General features: G+C 41.0%; 1 protein-coding gene across 2 annotated transcripts in view; it reads right to left on the bottom strand.

Annotated features, from left to right (window-relative positions):
* The window catches only part of ric1 (RIC1 homolog, RAB6A GEF complex partner 1), a 140,497-nt gene that overhangs the window by 17,491 nt on the left and 101,624 nt on the right, over positions 1–21,382 (bottom strand). For both annotated transcript variants that reach the window (XM_078214092.1, XM_078214093.1), the window contains 5 exons: positions 20,073–20,189; positions 19,171–19,899; positions 5,736–5,894; positions 4,375–4,511; positions 3,262–3,551 (listed from right to left, as the gene is read on the bottom strand). In XM_078214092.1, coding sequence (XP_078070218.1) covers positions 3,262–3,551; positions 4,375–4,511; positions 5,736–5,894; positions 19,171–19,899; positions 20,073–20,189 — 1,432 coding nt within the window. The remainder of the gene's footprint in view (positions 1–3,261; positions 3,552–4,374; positions 4,512–5,735; positions 5,895–19,170; positions 19,900–20,072; positions 20,190–21,382) is intronic.

Here is a 21,382-nt window from a genome sequence, read left to right as displayed (position 1 = left end):
TGAATGCCTGGAACGTGCTGCCGGAGGTGGTGGAAACAGACTCTATAACAAAGTTCAAGAGAAGCATCTGGGTAAAAAAATGAATAGGCAGGAAATAGAGGGATAGGGACACAGATGCCTTTCTAATCTAATATTTTCTTGCGGCAAGAAAATATTAGATGAACGAGGCATCTGTGTCAGCAGACTTGGTGGGCCGAAGGGCCTGTTCCTGTGCTGCACTGTTCTTTGTATTAGAATAAGCATTGCACTACGAAATACTTGTATTTTGCTTTTATTTGTGTAGTAATCCAGAGGAATGGGCTAGTAATGCAGAGGATTGGGCCAATGCTCAGGAGATATGGAGTGCATCCTGCCATGGGAGCTGGGGGAATTGAAATTTAACTAATAAAACTGGAACAGAAAAATACTAGTTTCACTAAAATCATTATGGAACTGCTGGATTGTCAAAGAAACTCGTCTGGTTCACGAATGCCCATCAGAAAAATAAACTTCCTTACTCGGCCTGGCCTACATATGATACCCGACCTGCAACACACTCAATTTCCCTCTGAAATTGTCTAGCCAGCCACTGAGTTATTCAACTTTTCTGTAGTAGTTTAATACAAGAACATAAATTGGATAGGCATTGCCCTAGGCACTGGAAACAACAAAGGCACATTCTGCCCAGGCAACCCTGCAACTTCCCGCTTGCTAGTATTCAGGGCATCGTACCAAAACTGGGAGCACTGTTCCATAGACAAGTCGAGCAACAGCCAGACATATTTATACTCTCAGAATTGTACCTTAAATCCAATGTCCCAGACTCCTCCATCATCATCCTTAGGTAAACCCTTTCTCATCAACAGACAAATGAACCAGAGCTGGTGGCACAGGGACAAACAATTAGGAGGGAGTGGTCCTGGGAGTACTCGACATCAACTCCGGACACCATGAAGATTCGAGATATGAGGTTACTCTGCTGATTCCGCATAGTGCCTTCCCTTGACTGTCAAAACAATGCCCCACCATGTTGAGCACCCAGGTAGCAAAGGCACAGAATGTATCCTGGGTGGGTGACTTCAATGTTCACTAAATGAGGCTCAATAGCACCACTGGTGACTGAATGGGCTGAGTCCTGAAGGACTTATCTGCCAGACCGGAACTGTGGCGGACGGTGAGAAAATCAAAAGGGACAAACCTGTTGCCCTCATCCTCACTAATCTACGTGAGCAGATGCATTTGCCCACGCCAGGGGACCAACCCTGGTTCAATGATGAGCATAGGAGAGCAGTGCAGCAGCATTCTTAAATGAGGTGTCAACCTGGTGAAGCCAAAACACAGGATTACCTCCATGCCAAACAACAGAAGCAGCATATTACAGAAAGAGCCAACTACAGAACTTGCAACTAGAGGATCAGACCAAAGCTCTGCAGTTCTGCCATATCTGGTCATTAATGGTGGAGGACAAATAAACAAACTGGCAGAGGAGACTCCATAAACATCCTAATGATGGGGGAGCCCAGCAATTCAGTGCAATAAGATAACACTTATTTGCAACCAACTTCAACCAGAATTGCCAAGTTCTTCTTCCATCTCTGTCACCTCCATAGTATCATAGATGTTCTTCAGCCACGTGATATCAAGAAAGGACCGAAGGTACAAAGAAACAAAACATTATGGGCCATGACAACATCTTGACTGTTAGAAGGGAAGACTTGGGCACTAGAATCAGCCACATTGATAGCCAAGTTATTACAGTACAGCAACCAAATTGGCACATACCTGACAATGTGGAAAATTGCCAGGTTAGGTCCAGTGGGGAAAAAAGCAAGACACATACAACCTACCCAAGTGCTGCACAACCAATTTACTCTCCATCTTCAGCAAAGTATAGAAGACATTGTCAACAAAGTGATGGGAGACAATGTTGACACTGTTATCAAGCGACACTTACTCTACAACAACCTGGTTACAGATAATCAGTTTGGACTCCTCCAGGGCCATTCAACCTTATTTCAGCCTTGGTCCAAACATGAAGAAAAGAATTGAAATTCATAGGGGAGATGAGTGTGACAGTGACTGTCCTTGACATCAATGCAGCAGAGTAAAATTGGAGTCAATGGGAATCAAAAGGAAGGTTCTGCACTGGTTGGAGTCCCACCTAGCAGAAAGAAAGATGGTTGTGGTTGTTGGAGATCAATCACCAGGACATCATTGCAGAAGCTCCTCAGGGTAGTGTCCTTGGTTCAACCTTCCTCAGCTGCTTCATCAATAACCTTCCCTCCATCAAAAGATCAGTAATGGGAATGTTCACTGATGATTGCAGAATTTTCAGTACCTATGCAGCAAGACTTGTCCAGGTCTTGCTGCATAGATGGAATCATGGATACTAAAACTATCCATGATTCCATCTGTGCAGCAAGACCTGGACAACAGTTAGACTTGGGCTGATAAGTGGCAAGTGACATTTGTGGTGCACAAGTCCCAGGCAATAGCAGGCAGTATCAAATTTTGCTTTATAACATTGTGAAACATCTTGGGACTGATTACCGAAAGGCACTATATAAAGTTCTGTACACCAGCCTGCTAAGTCACTATTACACTTCCGAGAGCTGCAATTGCATTAACGAACTATTATTAAGAAGAAGCCAGTTCACATTTTAATTTAGGACTTTTCATCATCTTGTTTTTACCCTTCAATTCTGCTTTCAGAATACTCCACTTGGAAATAAACAACAATATTCATTTATGATTCAGTACACAAGGGACCTAGTACAGAAACAATCCAGATCACGGAGATCCCACTTTTGACCTCCTGCTGAAAAATGTGATTGTGTGAATATAGTACAGAGGCGATCACAAACCGATCCTCCCCGACAGCATATTCTGGCTCACTGGCTATTTGCAAAGCTGGGAAACAACCTGTTAGGTGAGGTACTGGAGGGTTTAAGTGATCACAGTACTTTATCCCAGCAACAGCTTCACGTGAACAGGCGCAAAAATGAGAAAACTGGCAAAGGCTGTCAATTCATTTTGCACAGGCACAGAAGAGTGTTTCTAAAGCCACGATTAACTCAAGGTTATGAAAAATCACTAAGAAATACAAGTGTCATGTCTAACAATTCTGTAGAAATTTTCCACTGGGTGGTTGTGAATGTACTTCTCGTAGTTTAAATGTATTTAATACCATTCCAGTGCCTGTACAATATATAATCTTGAAATGCTGTTTAAAGTTGCTTAAATAAAAATGCCAAATATCCTCTGAATGTTTATTTATATTACCTGTTTTGTATTTGCCATTTTTGAATGGTGAATTTACTAAACAGCTCGAAGGAATAACAGGAAATGGCCAAAGAAAGTCATTATGGAGTCTTTTTAAAGCCTTAACAAAGTCCTCGACTCGTGCCACCCGAGTCCTTTCTTTGCTGAGCCAGCCAATAAGTTCAAAACCCAGTTGTGCAGCAAAGCTACTGAGATCTTTCAGCCTCATCTCTTCCAGGAGTCTTCGTGCATGACGCCAAAGCATTTCATCTATGTACATATTTTCAGTACTGTCAGCATCTTTACTCCACCTAAAGTCAAAGACAAAAGACACAAAATTATACTCAATTCAAATAATTTAAAAATCTTCTAAAGAATAAAGAAAGTGCCTGGAAGTCTTCAAAAAAGCATCCATTATTGAACATGTGGTGCAGTAGGCTAGTACTTTATTAATATGCTCGGACATGAAGTGGCTGGAAGAGTGTTCACATTTGCAATTCTACACACAGCAAGTTTTTGTTCTCTAATGGGTTACATGGGTAATACAAAACAGGTGCTTCATTACAGGTGTGGGTGGACAGGAAGGGGGGAAGATTAGGAAAGCAATGAGTCAATTTGCACTGTTCCTGTACACGTAGAGAACTGTGCATGCAGAGGTCTGGGAGCAGGGGAAAGTATTTGGTAATGGTGTGTACAACATTGTGCAAAGGAACATGTGACAGACTTGATTAATGCTCTGGTGTGCAGAGTTGTGTATTCCAACAACAATGTTTAAAACAAATCTGCAGGGCAGATAAAAACAAATTATTGCACAGCCAAAATGGGTTTGTACAGTGAATGCCTTTACTGAAACAATAAGAACTCCTAAAGTTTCTTAGCACTTCTGCTGCAAATATTTAATAAGAATTTTCTTCAGTGCATTCAGTAAAAATCACCTCTGTTAATCTTCCAACATGTCTGGATTGTAGTCTTCTGCTACGCTGAAATAATTTTGATGGATTTTTCACTCTGGTTTGTATTTTATAAGTCACTATAAGCCATGGGTTTATTAAAGCAAAGTCAAACGACCAGCAATGATCTATGAAGTACAGTTTAGAACAAGACTCTAGCCAGAAAATTAAATAATATGATTACCTCTTGGCTGAGGGCCCTGAAGGCATGCTTAGTGTCTTCTGCAGGTTAAATTTACCACCATTGGGACCTTCTGCTGACTGTGAAAAACTAATGCTCCTATGTTTGAAAAACTCAAAGCCTCCAGATGAGCTGGGTTCCTGTGATAAAATGAAAGGCACAACACTTTAATCTCAGAAGTATATAAACAACACACACTATCATCCTTTATAATGATATCTTTCACCGTGGGAAACAAGTGGAAATAGACTATATTGAGTTTTGCACTGAGACACGGAATACTGAAACCAATTTTTTTACTCAAGTTGACTCCTGGAAATTGGGATTCCAGAATTAATGTAAGTCTACTTGTGACACTAATAAATAAACTTTGAAAAAAACTAAAAACTTACGGTAAAGTTGTCATTTACGTACAGTGCAACAGCACTGAATCATGCAGCCCAGGCAACAGCCATTTCACAGGCATGCTGAAGGCTTCGAACTGCTAACTCTTTCAAATAACCCATTAAATACCCAACAACTTGCAGTCACTATCATACATGCTATAGAATTTTTGTTTAATTCTGGTTCACTGTGTTTGTAGTGCTAATCATAAACATATCAAATGCAATCCGAGGACCAGATACAATCACCTTCTCGTTTCCACCATCCAAGTCTACAACATGTTACGCTGCAGTTGGGTGTTGACCCAAGAGCAGTTCTACTGTATCCTGGAGCTTGGCTTCATCAGTGCAACGCAAAAGCGAGGACTTTTATTTCTCAATGCTAAATGCAATCCACATTTTTCCATGGTTTAGACTGTAAGGATATAGCTGGGTTTCAAGAAGTTCAAGATGGCAAACAGAGTGCGATGGTTGAAATTTACCGACATAAATGGCATTCTTCACTGTGAACCAGCCCAGGAAAACCAATGCTCCACTGCTTATATAACGTATGTGTAAAAGTTAAAGACTACATGGCTGGCAGTAAGAATTAGCCAGGTTCGAGTTACTTTGCCATACACAAGAACAGAGTTTGAGGAATGGGTTTGCTATGTCCACGATTGAGTTACTGTCAGGGACTGCAATAAACTTAAAACAACTGATAGTAGCTGCAGCTTTTAAGTATCAAGTTAACCTCAAGCAGTATAGGACCTCAGGCTAGTACGGCTACATATCTTCATTCTCCATCTTTATAATCAAGAAGCTATTGCAAAGTTTACTGCACCCACATGACAGCACAGAATAGTACAACTGCTCCAATGCCAGAGCAATGCGCAGTGATATATGAACCGTTTAGTTGGTAACCTTATGGGATTATAATCACTACACATTATAATGAATTGTTCTGACGTTCGCTGGAAGATGAACCATTTTCCCAGGTACCTGAATGGTAGGAGTTGGTGGAGGAGTCTCCAATTCCCCTGCACCAATGGCTTTCAAGAAACGGATCATGTGACGACAAAGATCCCATTTTCCTTGCTCCAGGGCTGTGCTGAAAAGCAGTGTGGCGTGCTGTCTGCTAACTGCAGGGACCTCCATGTTCTATCAGAAGAAAAACCGTTGTAAGAAAATGCAATCAAATTCAATTTTTCAGTAGATTTCACTCTATTTTGCTGTCCACCTTTATCAAATTTGATAAATATGGGGATATAAATTTGATTTTTGTGATTGAGCATTACATACTGAAGCAACCAGATTTTCGCAATAAACTTCTATTTTGGCTAAATATCTGGAACATGCATTGAAACAAAGGCTTTAGTCTTACTTATTGCTTGATGAGTCAGTGTGTTGTGAACATAGTGTAAATTCTGACCGCATAGCTGGGGTGAAGCAGCAGCATGGAGGGTGTGTGGGGAGATGGTGACGGGCAGCAGAAAAGAGAACGAATGTGAATGCAGAGCACACTATGAAAAAAGAGTGGGAAATCCGAGCGCACAGATTCGTTAAGGCAGCAGCGTGGGAGAGGAGCGAGAGGAGAGCACGAGAGTCTGCATTGTAAGAACAGTGGGGGGTCCGAGTGTGCACAAAGTGGGGTTATGCCAGTGGCAGAGAGAGGGCACTGCGAGAGAAAGATCAGAAAAGATTCACATAGTGGCATCACATTACAGCAAGTAGGTGGCTGGTGGGTGAGCGTTAAGGTTTCTTTTATCTCTAAGCTTGGACAGTAGTTTAAACAAGGTCTGGGAAACAGCCACATACTGCATTAAAGTTATAGCACAACTAGCTAAACCAATTAATAAGACTACAGGTTAATACAAACTTTAATTAATTAAATAAATAAAATGAGACTAGTCTAAGGTTATGGCAGGACAGGTGTGTGTGCAGCACGTGGAAGTTTTGGAAGGTGATACTGTCCCGAGCGAACATGCCTGTCAGAGATGTCTCCCAGCTTGAATCTCTCCAGCTCACTGTCATTGAGCTGTAACATGAGTTGGGGACACCTCAGGGAAAGGCTGTTTCTGGGCAGTTTTATTCAGAATATAGTCATGACACAGAGGAAAAACAGGTTCAGGAAAGGGAGTGTGTGACTGATAGGGAACCAGGTTGTTGGGATTTAGGACAGGTTAAGAAGAGGTCTTGCTGACAGTGGTCCAGTTCAACAGGTACAATGTGCTTAGTGTCTTGGAGAACAAGGAGAAAGACGACAGAGAGGATAGCCACAAGATAGACCAAGCTACCATGGCTCAGAAGGCTTTCAGCGGTTGGAAAAGAGGGCAGAATGAGAAAACAGTAGTAATAGAAGACATTAATTAGTGGCATACATCACAACTTCAGTAACCAATACAAAAGTCCTGAAGGGTATGTTGTCTACCCCGTGCCAGGGTAAGTGATATCTTACTACAGCTGCAGACAAACTTAGAAAATAAGTGGGTCAAACCAGGTTGGAACAAACATAGGGAGAAACAGGGAGGAGGCCTGGCTGAAAGAGCATCAGGAGTCAGATGCTAAATCAAAAAGCAGGACCTCGAGGGTAATAATCCCTGGAATATTGACTGAGTCACCAGAAGCAATTGGCAGAGCAGAAATAATGCACAGCTAAAGGACTGAAGTGGGGAAAATGGACACTAGCCCCAGTCCTGGGACAGCAAGGGGCTACACTGCTGGGTTGATTTCCACCTTAACAGCAATGGACACATGTCCTAATGGGAAGCATAAAGAAAGAAGGCTTTAAACCAGTAAGCGGGTGTTGGGGTGTAAAACAGAGATAAAGAAATGTAAGCAGGTTAAAAATAAGCTCTGCCCATGGCAGAGGATAGGAAGGGATAAAATAATGGAGGACACTAATGGCAAGGGAATAAAGAGAGTTATAGAACAGAAGCCCAAAAAGATGACTCAACATGAAATGTGATGAAATCCTATTAAAAATGAATTAAAATGTCTGTACAATATACACAGGGTTTGAAGCAAAACAGAGGACATGGAGGCAAGCTGCTACTGGAAGAGTCCAGACAGGGATTACTGAGACATGGCAACAGAAAATCAGTACAGGAAATTAAACATTTAAGGGTAGAGGTAAATATAATGATGGATCCACAAATAGGTGTAATGTATAGACCATCGACTAATGGAAAGGGGGCAGAGAAAGGAACATGCAGACAAACAGAACAGTCATGGGGAATTTTAACTTCTCTGATATCAATTGGTCAAATGAGGCAGATTACGCACACATGAGAATGGAATTACTACAAAGTATACAGAACTCCACTCTAACACAAGCAATGGATCATTATTGGATCTGGTGGTGGGGAATAAACTGGAGCAGGTAAGAGAAGTAAAAGCCAGGGAATATCTAGGCAATAGTGATCACAACATAATACACTTTAAGATGATGGTAGAGGAGGATACAATTATGAAGAAAACCAAATTAATAGATTGAAGAAAAGCTAATTCTGAGGAGCTGAAAATAGAGCATGGCAAAATAAAATGGACGACATAAATCAGAAACATTTAAAATGGTGTTGAACAAGTGAGGGAAAAATATATTCCATTCAAGAGAAAGAACAAACTACACACCAGTGGGATCCCATGGATGAATAAAGGGCATAAGGGATAAGGGAACAATTTAGAATTATGAAATAGGCAACATTCAATATATAAACAGAGAAGCATATGATGAGAGAATAAGAAGAAGTTAGGAGAAGACAAAAATAATCAGGAATGCAAAGAGGAAATATAATATTAAATTGACAAAGATCAAATAAAACAGTAAAATATTTTAAAGCACATCAATAAAAAACAGGCTGCAATGGGACTCGGACCGTTGGAGCATAGAGAGGATAACAATCACAAGAAACAATTAAGAGATGGCAGAAATATTAAATAATTATTTTGCTTTGGTATTTACCAGAGTGATTAAACAGTTGGATATGACATTGAAATGATGAGACAAGCTAGGAAATGGTACATTTAAAATAAAAATGGGGTTGTATTGAGTAAACAAAAACTCAAGAGGATAAAAACCCTGGAATGAATCCACATATTTTTAAAAAATCTAGGGGAGAGATTATTTAATGTTGTTAGAAAAAGATGTAACGCCAGAGGATTAGTGCAAACTAACTAAATTCCTGTGTTTAAGAACAGATCCAGGGAATTCTAGACCAGTTAGATTAACATCGATGGTCGGAAAAATACTGGAATCCTGACTAAAGGAGAGAATAGAAGAACATCTCAAAATGAGAAATAGAATAATGAATAGATAGCATGGATTTCATGAGTGAAAATCTTTCCTGGCCAATATATTTTTTGGAAGTATGGTAACAACAATGATAATGGTAATGCAGGAGATATAATTCATCTGGGTTGATAAAAAGCCTTTTGAGATAATGAACCACAATAGACTAATGAATAATGACAGAGAATGCAGAGTCAGGGACAGGTGGCGTTATGGAATGCAAGCTGGTTTAAAGATAGAAAGCAAAGTGGGAGTAAAGGGCAGTTATTCAGAGTGGCAGAAGGTAGGAAGTGGTGTTCTGTAAGGATCAGTGATGGGACCACATGAATAAATTAACCTTTTCAAGAAATAATTTCTAAATTTGGGCAGGGGGTTGCTGCAGAGTCACGACTGAGAAGGATGGTAAGAAATTACAGGAGAACATTAATAATCTTACAGAATGGGCAAATAATAGGCACGTAAAGCTCAACTTAGTTAAATGTGAGGTGGTGCACTTGTTAGGAAGATTAGGGAAGCTGCTTATTGGCAGGTGCAAGTCTAAATTGGGTGGAGGAACAAAGTGATGAGTACTTTTGGCTAAGATCAAGTGTAGTATCGATGTGCTGCACTTGTTTGAAGTCATGAGGTTACATTGAGGCTTCATTTGAAGCAATTATTTTTAAAGTGGCATCTCGGTCTTTTGGCTAAGATGCAAATGAGATCAAGCCTTGGAGGAGGTGCAATGCCTGCTACAATCAGCTTGGATCATGTAGATCAAGCCCGGGACAGGCAGTGAGAGGCCTGTCTTGTCAACTTGGATCGGGAATGGCTCACTTGCTGAGACTCTGAATTGGACTTTGATTGGATTGAATTGGATATATAAACAAAAAAAACCAAAGTGATGGAAAAAAAAGTCAGCAGGAGGACCTCAAGCAAAGGAGAGGTGAGTTGAGATTCTTTTATCCTTTTACCTGTATAAGGGCAATATGGCAGCTAGGGCAGTGGCATGCTCTTTCTGCCAGATGTGGACAATTAGGGAGCAATCTAGTCTCCCTGACAACTTTGTCTGCAGGAAATGTGTCCAGTTGCAGCTCCTCACAGACCGCATTGTTCGGATGGAGCGGCAGGTGGATGCACTGTGGAGCATACAGGAGGCAGAGTGTGAGATAGACTCTAGTTACAGGGAGGTTGTCACACCACAGGTTCAGACAGGTAGATGGGTGACCGCCAGGAGAGGCAGGCAGGTAGTGCAGGAGTCTCCTGTGCCTGTTCCCCTTTCAAACAGGTATATCGTTTTGGATACTGTTGAGGGGGATAGCCTGTGAGGGGCAGATACCAGCAGCAGCCAGGCCTGTGACACCACAGCTGGTTCTGCTGTGGGACAGGGTCAGGCAAAGAGCAAGCAAGCAGTAGTAATAGGGGACTCGCTAGTTAGAGGCACAGACAGGCATTTCTGTGGCCGCTAGCGATACTCCAGGATGGTGTGTTGCCTCCCTGGTGCCAAGGTCAAGGACGTCTCTGAGCGATTGCAGGACGTTCTTAAGGCGGAGGGTGAGCAGCCAGAGGTCGTTGTACACATTGGTACCAACGACATAGGTAGGAAAAGGGATGAGGTCCTGAAATGTGAATATAGAGAGTTAGGCAGAAGACTAACGTGCAGGACCTCGAAGATAGTAATTTCAGGACTACTCCGCTGCCACGTGCTAGTGAGAGTATGAATAGGAGGATTAGGCAGATGAATGCCTGGCTTGAGAGCTGGTGCAAATGGCAGGGATTTAGATTTTTGGATCATTGGGATCTTTTCTGGGGAAAGGCTGACCTGTTCTAGAGGGGCGGGTTACACCTGAACTGGAGGGGGACTAACATCCTGGCAGGGAGATTTGCTAGAGCCACTCGGGAGGCTTTAAACTAGTTTGGCAGGGGGTGGGATCCAAAGCAGTCGGGAGACAGAAGAGAAGTGTGAGGACAGCACAGAAGTTAAAGAGGGCACATCAAGTAGTAAAGGCCATGTCAGTAATCCTAGTACCAGACAGATCAAACAGAAGCAAGACAGAGAACAAGGGAAATCCAGATTAAACTGCATTTATTTCAATGCAAGAGACCTGATGGGCAAGGCAGATGAACTCAGGGCATGGATGGGTACGTGGGACTGGGATATCATAGCAATTACTGAAACATGGCTAAGGGAGGGACAGGACTGGCAGCTCAATGTTCCAGGGTACAGATGCTATAGAAAGGTAGGAAAGGAGGTGAGAGAGGAGGGGGAGTTGCACTTTTGATTAGGGAAAGCATCACGGCTGTACTGAGAGGGGATATATCCAAGGGTTCGGCCACTGAGTCTAAATGGGTAGAATAAGAAGGGGGAAATCACTTTGATAGGGTTGTACTATAGGCCCCCAAATAGTCAGCAGGAAATTGAGGAGCAAATATGCAAGGAGATTACAGATAGCTCCAAGAAAAATAGGGTGGCAAGAGTCGGAGTATTTAACTTTCCCAACATTGACTGGGACAGCCATAGTATTAGAGGGTTGGATGGAGAGAAATTTGTTGTGTATTCAGGAGGAATTTCTCATTCAGTATGTGGATGGCCCGACTCGAGAAGGGGCAAAACTTGACCTCCTCTTGGGAAATAAGGAAGGTGACAGAAGTGTTAGTGAGAGATCACTTTGGGACCAGTGACCATAATTCTATTGGTTTTAAGATAGCTATGGAGAATGATAGGTCTGGCCCAAACGTTAAAATTCTAAATTGGGGCAAGGCCAATTTTGATGGCATCAGGCAGGAACTGTCAAAAGTTAATTGGGGGAGTCTGTGGAAAGGCAAAGGGATGTCTGGCAGGTGGCACGCTTTCAAAAGTGTGTTAACCAGGGTTCAGGGTAAACACATTCCTCTTAGAGTGAAGGGCAAGGCTGGCAGAAGTAGGGAACCCTGGACGACTCAGGATATTGAGGCCCTGGTCAAGAAGAAAGAGGCACATGACATACTTGGCAGCTGGGATCAAGTGAATCCCTTGAAAAGTATAGGGGGTGTAGGAGTAGAGTTGAGAGAGAAATCAGGAGGGCAAAAAGGGGACACAAAATTGTTTTGGCATACAAGGCAAAGGAGAATCCAAAGAGCTTCTACAAATACATAAAGGCAAAAAGAGTAACAAGGGAGAGAGTACGGCCTCTTAAGGATCAGCAAGGTCATCTATGTGCGGATCCACAAGAAATGGGCGAGATCCTCAATGAATATTTCTCATCAGTATTTGCTGTTGCGAAAAGCATGGATGTTAGGGAACTTGGGGAAATAAATAGTGATGTCTTGAGGAATGTACATATTACAGAGGTGGTGGTGCTGGAAGTCTTAAAGCGCATCAAGGTAGATAAATCCCCAGGACCTGAAGAAGTGTATCCCAGGACATTGTGTGAGGCTAGGCAGGAAATTGCGGGTCCCCTAGCTGAAATATTTGAATAATCAATAATCACGGGTGAGTTGCCTGAAGACTGGAGTGTGGCAAATGTTGTCTTTGTTTAAAAAGGGCTGCAGGGAAAAGCCTGGGAACTACAGGCCAGTGAGCCTCACATCTGTGGTGGGTAAATTGTTGGAAGGTATTTTGAGAGACAGGATCGACAGGCATTTAGGGACGCAAGGACTGATTAGGGACAGTCAGCATGGCTTTGTTTTTTTGAAGGAGTAACCAAGAAAGTAGATGAAAGCAGTGCAGTTGATGTTGTCTACATGGACTTTAGCAAGGCCTTGGACAAGGTCCCGCATGGTAGGTTGTTGCATAAGGTTAAATCTCACGGGATCCAGGGTGAGGTATCTAAATGGATACAAAATTGGCTTCTTGACAGAATGTGGAGATGCCGGCCAGAAGCCAGAGGGTGGTTGTAGAGGGTTGTTTTTCAAACTGAAGGCCTGTGACCAGCAGTGTGCCTCAGGGATCAGTGCTGGGTCCACTGTTATTTGTCATTTATATTAATGATTTGGATGAGAATATAGGAAGCATGGTTAGTAAGTTTGCAGATGACACCAAAGTTGCTGGCATAGTGGACAGTGAAGAAAGTTATCTCCAATTGCAACTGGATCTTGATCAATTGGGCCAGTGGGCTGACGAATGGCAGATGGAGTTTAATTTAAACAAATGAGGGGTGATGCATTTTAGTAGATTGAACCAGGGCAGGACTTACTCAGTTAATGGTAGGGCGTTGGGGAGTTACAGGACAAAGAGATCTAGGGGTACATGTTCATAGCTCCTTGAAAGTGGAGTCACAGGTGGACAGAGTGGTGAAGAAGGCATTCGGCATGCTTGGTTTCATCGGTCAGAACATTGAATACAGGAGTTGGGACGTCTTGAAGTTGTACAAGACATTGGTAAGGCCACACTTGGAACATTGTGTGCAATTCTGGTCACCCTATTATAGAAAGGATATTAAACTAGAAAGAGTGCAGAAAAGATTTCCTAGGATGCTACCGGGACTTGATGGATTGAGTTATAAGGAGAGGCTGGATAGACTGGGACTTTTTTCTCTGGAGCGTAGGAGACTTAGGGATGATCTTATAGAGGTCTATAAAATAATGAGGGGCATAGATCAATTAGATAGTCAACATCTTTTCCCAAAGGTGGGGGAGTCTAAAACTAGAGGGCATAGGTTTAAGGTGAGAGGGGAGAGATACAAAAGTGTCCAGAGGGGCAATTTTTTCACAGAGGGTGGTGAGTGTCTGGAACAAGCTACCAGAGGCAGTAGTAGAGGCGGGTACAATTGTCTTTTCAGAAGCATTTAGATAGTTACATGGGTATGATGGGTATAGAGGGATATGGGCCAAATGCAGGCAATTGGAATTAGCTTAGGGGTTTTTAAAGAAAAAGGGCGGTATGGACAAGTTGGGCCGAAGGGCCTGTTTCCATGTTGTAAACCTCTACGACTCTATGACTATGAGTACAAATACACCAATCGCTAAAGGTTGTGCCACGGGTTAACAAAGCCACCAAAATAAACAAACAAACCAAACACTAAGCTTTATTTTTTTTAAGAGGGACAGAATTAAAAAATAGGGAAATAATACTAAATCTGAAATATCTTTTCTTAGACCATATTTGGCGTACAGTGTGCAGTTTGTCATATTAAGACAAAATAGGGGTAGTGTAAAGGGTGCAGAGGTGGTGTATAAGAATGATATCACAATTACATGGGTATACACATCAGGAAATGATTGGCAGGCTGACATTTTAACTTGATATAAAGTTAAGCGATGATCTAATACAGGCATTTAAAATTATAAAAGATTTTGATAGAGTCTTCTGGGGAAGAGCCTAACTAGAGGCCATGAATATATGAGTTGCCAATAGGGAATTAAGAAACCTCTTTATCCAAAAGGTGCTGAGAATGTGGAATTTCCTGCCACAGGGATTATTTGAAGTGAATAGATGTGATGCATTTAAGGGGAAGTTACACAAACATACGGGAGGGAAGGGCATAGATAGTTACAAGGGTGGATTTGGATGAGGAAAGATGGGAGGAGGCTGGAGTAGAGCACAACCATCGACATAGACCTTGGACAGAGCAGCTTGGTCCTGTTCCCTATATCCTGTGCAATCGTATGCATTGCAATTTGATTAGTAATGATGGCACTTGTAATCTATAGATTATCCAGGAGAGCACGAGTTCATTTCACTGGAATCAACACATTGGGAACTATGTCCATTTATTGAGGTTTCTATAGTCCCATGTCTATAACAATTATTTTTTTCAAAAAATTCACAAAAAACTGACAAAATGTCAAGCAAGACCAAAAATAAATACTTACTTTGAGAATTACAAGACATTTAGCACTTAAACGTTAAATGCTCCCCAAATGATATTTTCCCTTTATTTTAATCCTGTTCTCTGACCTCACCAGACTATATTTGGAAAAGTATGCAAAATATGGATTTGATTTTGTTTTTGCTCCCTAGTTTAATGCTGAGGAAACCAACAATAATCAAGACACCAGTGTAGAAGAAAGCCATAAAGTGAATAATGATTTTACACATAATTTAATTTGAGGAAAAATGGTATCAATTTTAACCATTGTACTAATGTTGGCAAAAAGCCACAATGGAATGAAAACCAGATTGCTAATTAGAGGACTGTAAAAGGAATCACAACTGTATGGATGACAAGTATACTCATGTCAGGAGCGGCACGGTAGCACAGTGGGTAGCACTGCTGCTTCACAGCTCCAGGGACCTGGGTTCGATTCCCGGCTTGGGTCAGTGTGTGGAGTTTGCACATTCTCCTCGTGTCTGCGTGGGTTTCCTCCGGGTGCTCTGGTTTCCTCCCACAGTCCAAAGGCGTGCGGGTTAGGTTGATTGGCCATGCTAAAAAAAATTGCTCCTTAGTGTCCTGGGATGCGTAGATTAGAGGGATTAGCGGGTAAAATATGTAGGGATGTGGGGGTAGGGCCTGGGTGGGATTGTGGTCGGTGCAGACTCGATAGGCCGAATGGCCTCTTTCTGTACTGTAGGGTTTCTATGGTCATGTGCTTCATTATAACATTTACATTACAGTGCCGCATAACAAATCTTTAAACAAAATGCCTGTAACACACTCAACTACTTGGTTATTTCAATCTGGGAAATGTTTGGTCCACAAAGCAAGGCAACTCCTTTCACCTTAACAACTGGAGAAAAAAGCACCTTAAGAGATGGCTTCGCCATTATTTAGAGCTTGTTGCCAGGTTTGTGTACACTAAACACAGGCACAAAACTTGAGGCTGTCTGTCGGAAACAAGCTGTTACTTTTCTACCTTTTTAAAAAAAGTTACTTTCTAAGCTACTTTTTTACGTTTATTTTACCTTTTTACTTTTGTAATTTTATAACATTTTCTATAATATATTTGTATTAACATTTTCTACAGTAAGTTTATATTATGTCTACCATAGATTTGTAGCACAGGATGACTCCCACTACCTTGTTTATACTGGGGCATGGCGAATGTGCTGCTCTGCCATTGTGCTGCTTGTCACGTATTCAGTGTGTGATCAACAAATCTCAGCAGAAACTACTAACTCATGAATAATAAATGACCAGAGGTCTGGACTAATCGGTGGCGGTCACCTCTGTGAATGTATTTAATTAACCAATGAATACAAGTGGGTGTTCTCTGAAATAATGTATAATAATGGCTGTAAGACAAGCCAGCAAGGAAGACTGGTGACATCATGTGAGAGAGAGAGAGAGAGAGGGAGGGTGAGCAAGACCGAGAAGCAGGTGAATATCTTGCAAGCGAGACAAAGAAGGAACTCATAATAAACTCGTATGTTTGTACCCGACTACGAGATGTCAGTGAATTCTTGAATCTAACACGTCTGAAGCAGAATTCACACACAAACAATCCCATTTTGCCAAATGTGCTCGAGTGCTAGAATCTGGAGATGAAAACATTCCAAAATGCCATTGAAATAGTTAAGCAATTTTTATATAGGTGAAAATGTTATTTTTAACAAAAACTTAACAGCTTGCTTGATAAAATGGGCCCTGTTTGAGAGCAGATATCCACTCCATCTGACGAAGGAGCAGCGCTCCAAAAGCAAATGGCATTTGCTACCAAATAAACCTGTTGGACTTTAACCTGGTGTTGTTAAAACTCTTACTGTGTTTACCCCAGTCCAATGCCGGCATCTCCACATCATGAATAAATTGGGCCAGATTTGATGGAGTGGAGCATTGCATAACACTTCTGGATGGATAGGTCTTTTCCTGGGCCATATATGATGGGACTAGGACATCTCTCAGCACTCCCAGATACTTAGGGATTTTCCTATTCTCTTCTGCTGAATTTTCCTTTGCCCTTAAGTTGCTGGAAATGCAAACAGATAACAGGGCAGCAAGCAACTGGACATTTGTTACCTTGGTGAACGATATGATCTCCTTAATCAATGAGATTAAAGGATTAAGAACTAAATCAGGAAGGGCTGAGTGGGTGGATTCAATGTCAAATCGGGGACAGGAAGAGAAATAAAGAAGAACAGATTGATTAGATTGAGCGAGAAAAGTGATAAAAGAAAAAATTAACATTCAAAAAAATCTGTTAAAAAATTTAGTAATTGAAATTTAAATTGAGACTGGGCAGTTTAAATTTCTCACTTTTTGGCTCAGAGCAATTGTTTGGGAGTCATTAACAAAAGCATGTGGGATAGTTGTCCCCTGGTGCATTCCCCATGTCAGTACCACGTTCAGAGTAGACTTGCCAACAAATCATTGCTCTTTTCCCCTCATACATTTTAGCTTCCTTTGAAATTTGTCATTCTTGTATCTGTTTTGATGAGTGCAAGATGAGAAGCTTCGACAATGTGTCTTTTCTCAGCTATACTCAAGTTCTGTACTACCAAGTGGCTAATTATCATTTAAATGGTACTTATGCTGTTACATTTCTGTGGCCTGTTTAATAGGCAATTAAGTTTGCAAATTCAGCAATTTCATGAACGCCTTGGAGAGATGAAAGTCTTTGAAAACAGCAAGCTGCTGGCACAATTCATGGGGTGTCCCATCTTCATCACAAGTTGCTGATTTGCACATTAGCAATCAGTTAGTGTTCATTTTATTTTTGGCAAATTCTGTCCCAATATTCTAGTGTGGCAAGGCAGTGGTTAAATCAACAAATTCAGACTTTTGTAATTCATTTGAACATTTTCTCAATTACCAATCATTCACTTAACTAGAACAAGATTCACTCTAAAATACACAAGTTATTTTTGCATGAAAACTTTTTCAAATGCTTTATCTTTGACATCATTTATTCATTTAAGTGGGCTGGATTGTATTTTATTTTTGAACTAAATAACAACCATGGCATGCCAATACAACTTTAAACTAACTAATTTTATGTTAACCATCCAAATGAGATTAAAAAAAAATCTTATTACATGCATAAAAATAGAAACTGCTGGAATTACTGAGCAGAGCAGACAGCTACAGGTCAATGATGGCACTTCTTCATAATTCACTGAACTGTTCTGATGAAGGGAAATCATCAACCAGAGATGTTAAAGGCAAAATACTGCAGATGCTGGAGTCTGTTAACTCTGTTCCTTGCCACAGATGCTGAGTATTTTTCCAGTACCTTTTGTTTATATTTTTAGCATTTTCACTATTTTGCTTCTGTCCTGATTACTTGCACTTGGCTCTTATGCTATCATAGCAATAGTGCAGAAGGCACACTAAGAGAGCCATGCACATTGAAATGCTGCTCACTCTACCTCAGAACTGGGTAACTTAATCTCTGAACACAATACAGAAATGTGTTATTAAAAAACTGACATAAATAATTTAAAGCCCATAGATGACCAGGTGTGTAAAAGGATGGTTAATAGAGAGGAACTGCCATTAAAAAATGAATTAAACAGTCTGTACAGCAATGCACATTATCCATAATCAAACAGGGGGATACAGAACACCATCGAGTTGGGGGGCAATAATATGGAGGACGACTGCTATAAGACATTTTATCTATCCAGTGCAAGGTTTGGCAAATGAAATGAAGTTGTTGCACATTTCTTTGGAAAATAAGAATCTAAACTGAACAGGGGAGCAAAAACACAAATCACCACACATAATGACCCACGTTAATAAGGCAATTAAAAAAGGCAAAACCAAGCCTTGGATTTATTTCCAGATGAATACAACTGAAAACTTGGGGCATGAAACTTTGCATCATTATTCCAGGTTTCTGGATTATGTAACAGAGGTAGATTCAAATTACAAGGCAAAAAAGAAATTTATATTCAATTCATCAAATCAAGCTGGAATAAAAAGATATATCATTAATGCTGACCACATAAAAAACCATCTGGTTCATTAATGTCCACAAGGAAAGGAAATCTGCCATCTTTACCCAGTCTGGCATATGTGCCACTCCAGACCTATTGTAATGAGCATGACCCAACTGCAAGCTATTCAGTTGGGATTCAAGGAGACAGCTCTCTGCCACCTTGTCAAGAGCAATTAGGGATGAGCAATAACATTGCAACTTGTACAAATGCTTGACCTTTTGATCTCTCCCCAGTTTGTATGTTGCTACCTGTTCAACGTTTTAATTAGAGTATATCTCATAGTAAAACTCCATTACAACCCAAAACAAATGCTTTGAAGGGTGCTTTTTTATAAAGATTATTTTACAATTTGGTGTGTGTCTCCTGCTTACCTGCAAGATGATGAGATAAGATGCAGCAGTGTCCAAGTCTTGTGCCAACAAACACTCTTCAAATAAATCTTTAGGATTGCCCACAGCAGCAAACAGGTAATTCCACAAGGCATATTCAGTCTTTCGAGCACAGTGAACTACAGTCTGCAGAAACAGAGGGAACTCGGTGATGAATTTTGCCACTGTTGGAAGCAGTGGGTCAGGAATAGGTTCCCTGGAGGTAGCTTCTTCTTCCAATACTTCATGAAGCATCAGTTCTAGTACATGAGGGAAGTATGGTAATGTAGCACAAGACTGAGCTAAGAGTAGAGCCTGTTCACCAAGGTTTCTGACCAGGAGTTGGCGAAGAATGTGATGGAGGTAGATTTGGGAAGTCCTCTCAACAGTACTGAAAGGGAATAGGACTTCCAAAGGTTCTTTTTCATTGTTATGCACATACAAATTGTCATACAGGATAGTCTCGTTCACTGCACCAAGGACCAAGGCATCCTCAAATAGGACAGCCAGGGGATAGATATTGATCTGGAAGGGCAACATAATCCGTCTAGAAAGGAAGGAATGTGGTTTGCGATTGTCTCTTGGAAAAAGTGGAAGCCAGACTTTCATTCCTGCTTCTCCACAACTAAGCCATAGAGCCTCCAGCAAGTGACGCTTCTGTTTGTTGGATCGGCAGGTAGTCCACACATTTTCAACACACTGGGCAAGTACCACTGGAGCACAGAACGGGAGCTAAGTGACAAAAAACAAAATTCATATCATGAGGTGAACTAAAATCAGGTAGCATCACTTAATCATTTAAGTAATATCTACTCCAATGATACTTCAAATATTTTAAAAACATTCGTACAACTAATTTTTTTTCCAGTAATCTGTTTGGAAATTATTCTGGTGCATTTACTCACCAGCTTCTTTTGTTTGGAAATGCTATCCTTCTCTCGTACCTGAGGACCTGATCGATCCCTTTGTAGCATGATAAGCTGACCTGCTAAATTAAGCATAATGCTCTCTGCTGCACAGGCCTGAAAAACAATTGGTAAAAATCATTCAATAACAGTAATAGACTTGTAATCCAGGTACAATAATCAATTCAAAAATGCACTGAAAATAAAATTAAAATGCTATTATTGGTCACCAGTTACCATTCTCATACATGTGAAATAGGTCAGAGACTATCTGAAGTACATAAACTCTGTTGGAATGAATACAATCCCTAATAATGCAGAGAAGCACTAGTTATGCAATGGTAACACTGTCTTTATTAGCACCATTTTTGATTGAATAGTGAACAGGACTTCATTTCCACTGATTCGAAGAGGAAGATCAGTGTACAGAATTCCCGCATACTCCCAGTTAGAAAGAAATGCCTCATAGTTATTGGCATCTCAGATGCTCATTAATCTTTTGTCTTTTGATTCAGAACTGCTGGATAGATTCACCGTGGGAGGAGGAAGGGGTGGGATGGGCGGATGAAACCGTTACAAATTATTGCTCTTAGATTACCAAAACTTATTCAGTTTCTGCTTTAGAATGGCTAAGTGACCCTGAGCCACCAGGAGGCATATTCAAATCTCCCTTTTATTACTTTTAGAATTTAGGGCCAGTCAGCGATTACCCAGTTCTCTGAAAGAGCATTACGTTCAAGAGACCCTGGGATCCTTGCACATACTTCTTTAAAGTAAAAAGGGAAGGGGCAGAACAATAGCAAGCATTGCTGCCTCACAGCGCCAGGGACCTGGGTTCAATTCTGGCCTTAGGCGACTGTCTCAGTTTGCTGAGTGGCCTGCTTCTGCAGGGTAGGGAATCTATGAAAATGTTTAATATTAGTCTATTTACCATTTATATTGTATGCCCTTTTAATAAAAAATAATGCTACATCATTTTTGTTTTGCGCATATAATAAGATCTTAATTATATGTGCACCATCCAGTTATTTCAGTATAAAAATTTTTACAGAATAGAAGATCTGAAGAGGCAACATGACCCCATTAGAAATCAGTGCTGCAACAGCTGATTTGCAGGTTCACAGCTTCCCAATATATTCTGGAGTGCAATATCATTGGAGGCGGCACAGACTTTAGGGAATATGCCAAGAGCCTTTGCTCAATGCCAATTATGAGTATTGATCTACAGGGGTGAGTGTCAAAGGCAGAATATAATTCCCTCCAGCAATTCAGTACTGACCTCTGAGGAGCTGCCAACTTTACAAGTCAAT

This window comes from Mustelus asterias, chromosome 6 (assembly GCF_964213995.1).
Source record: "Mustelus asterias chromosome 6, sMusAst1.hap1.1, whole genome shotgun sequence".
NCBI classification, from domain to species: domain Eukaryota; kingdom Metazoa; phylum Chordata; class Chondrichthyes; order Carcharhiniformes; family Triakidae; genus Mustelus; species Mustelus asterias.
Note: the sequence above shows the minus strand (reverse complement) of the source record. Positions and strands in the feature narration are given on the sequence as shown.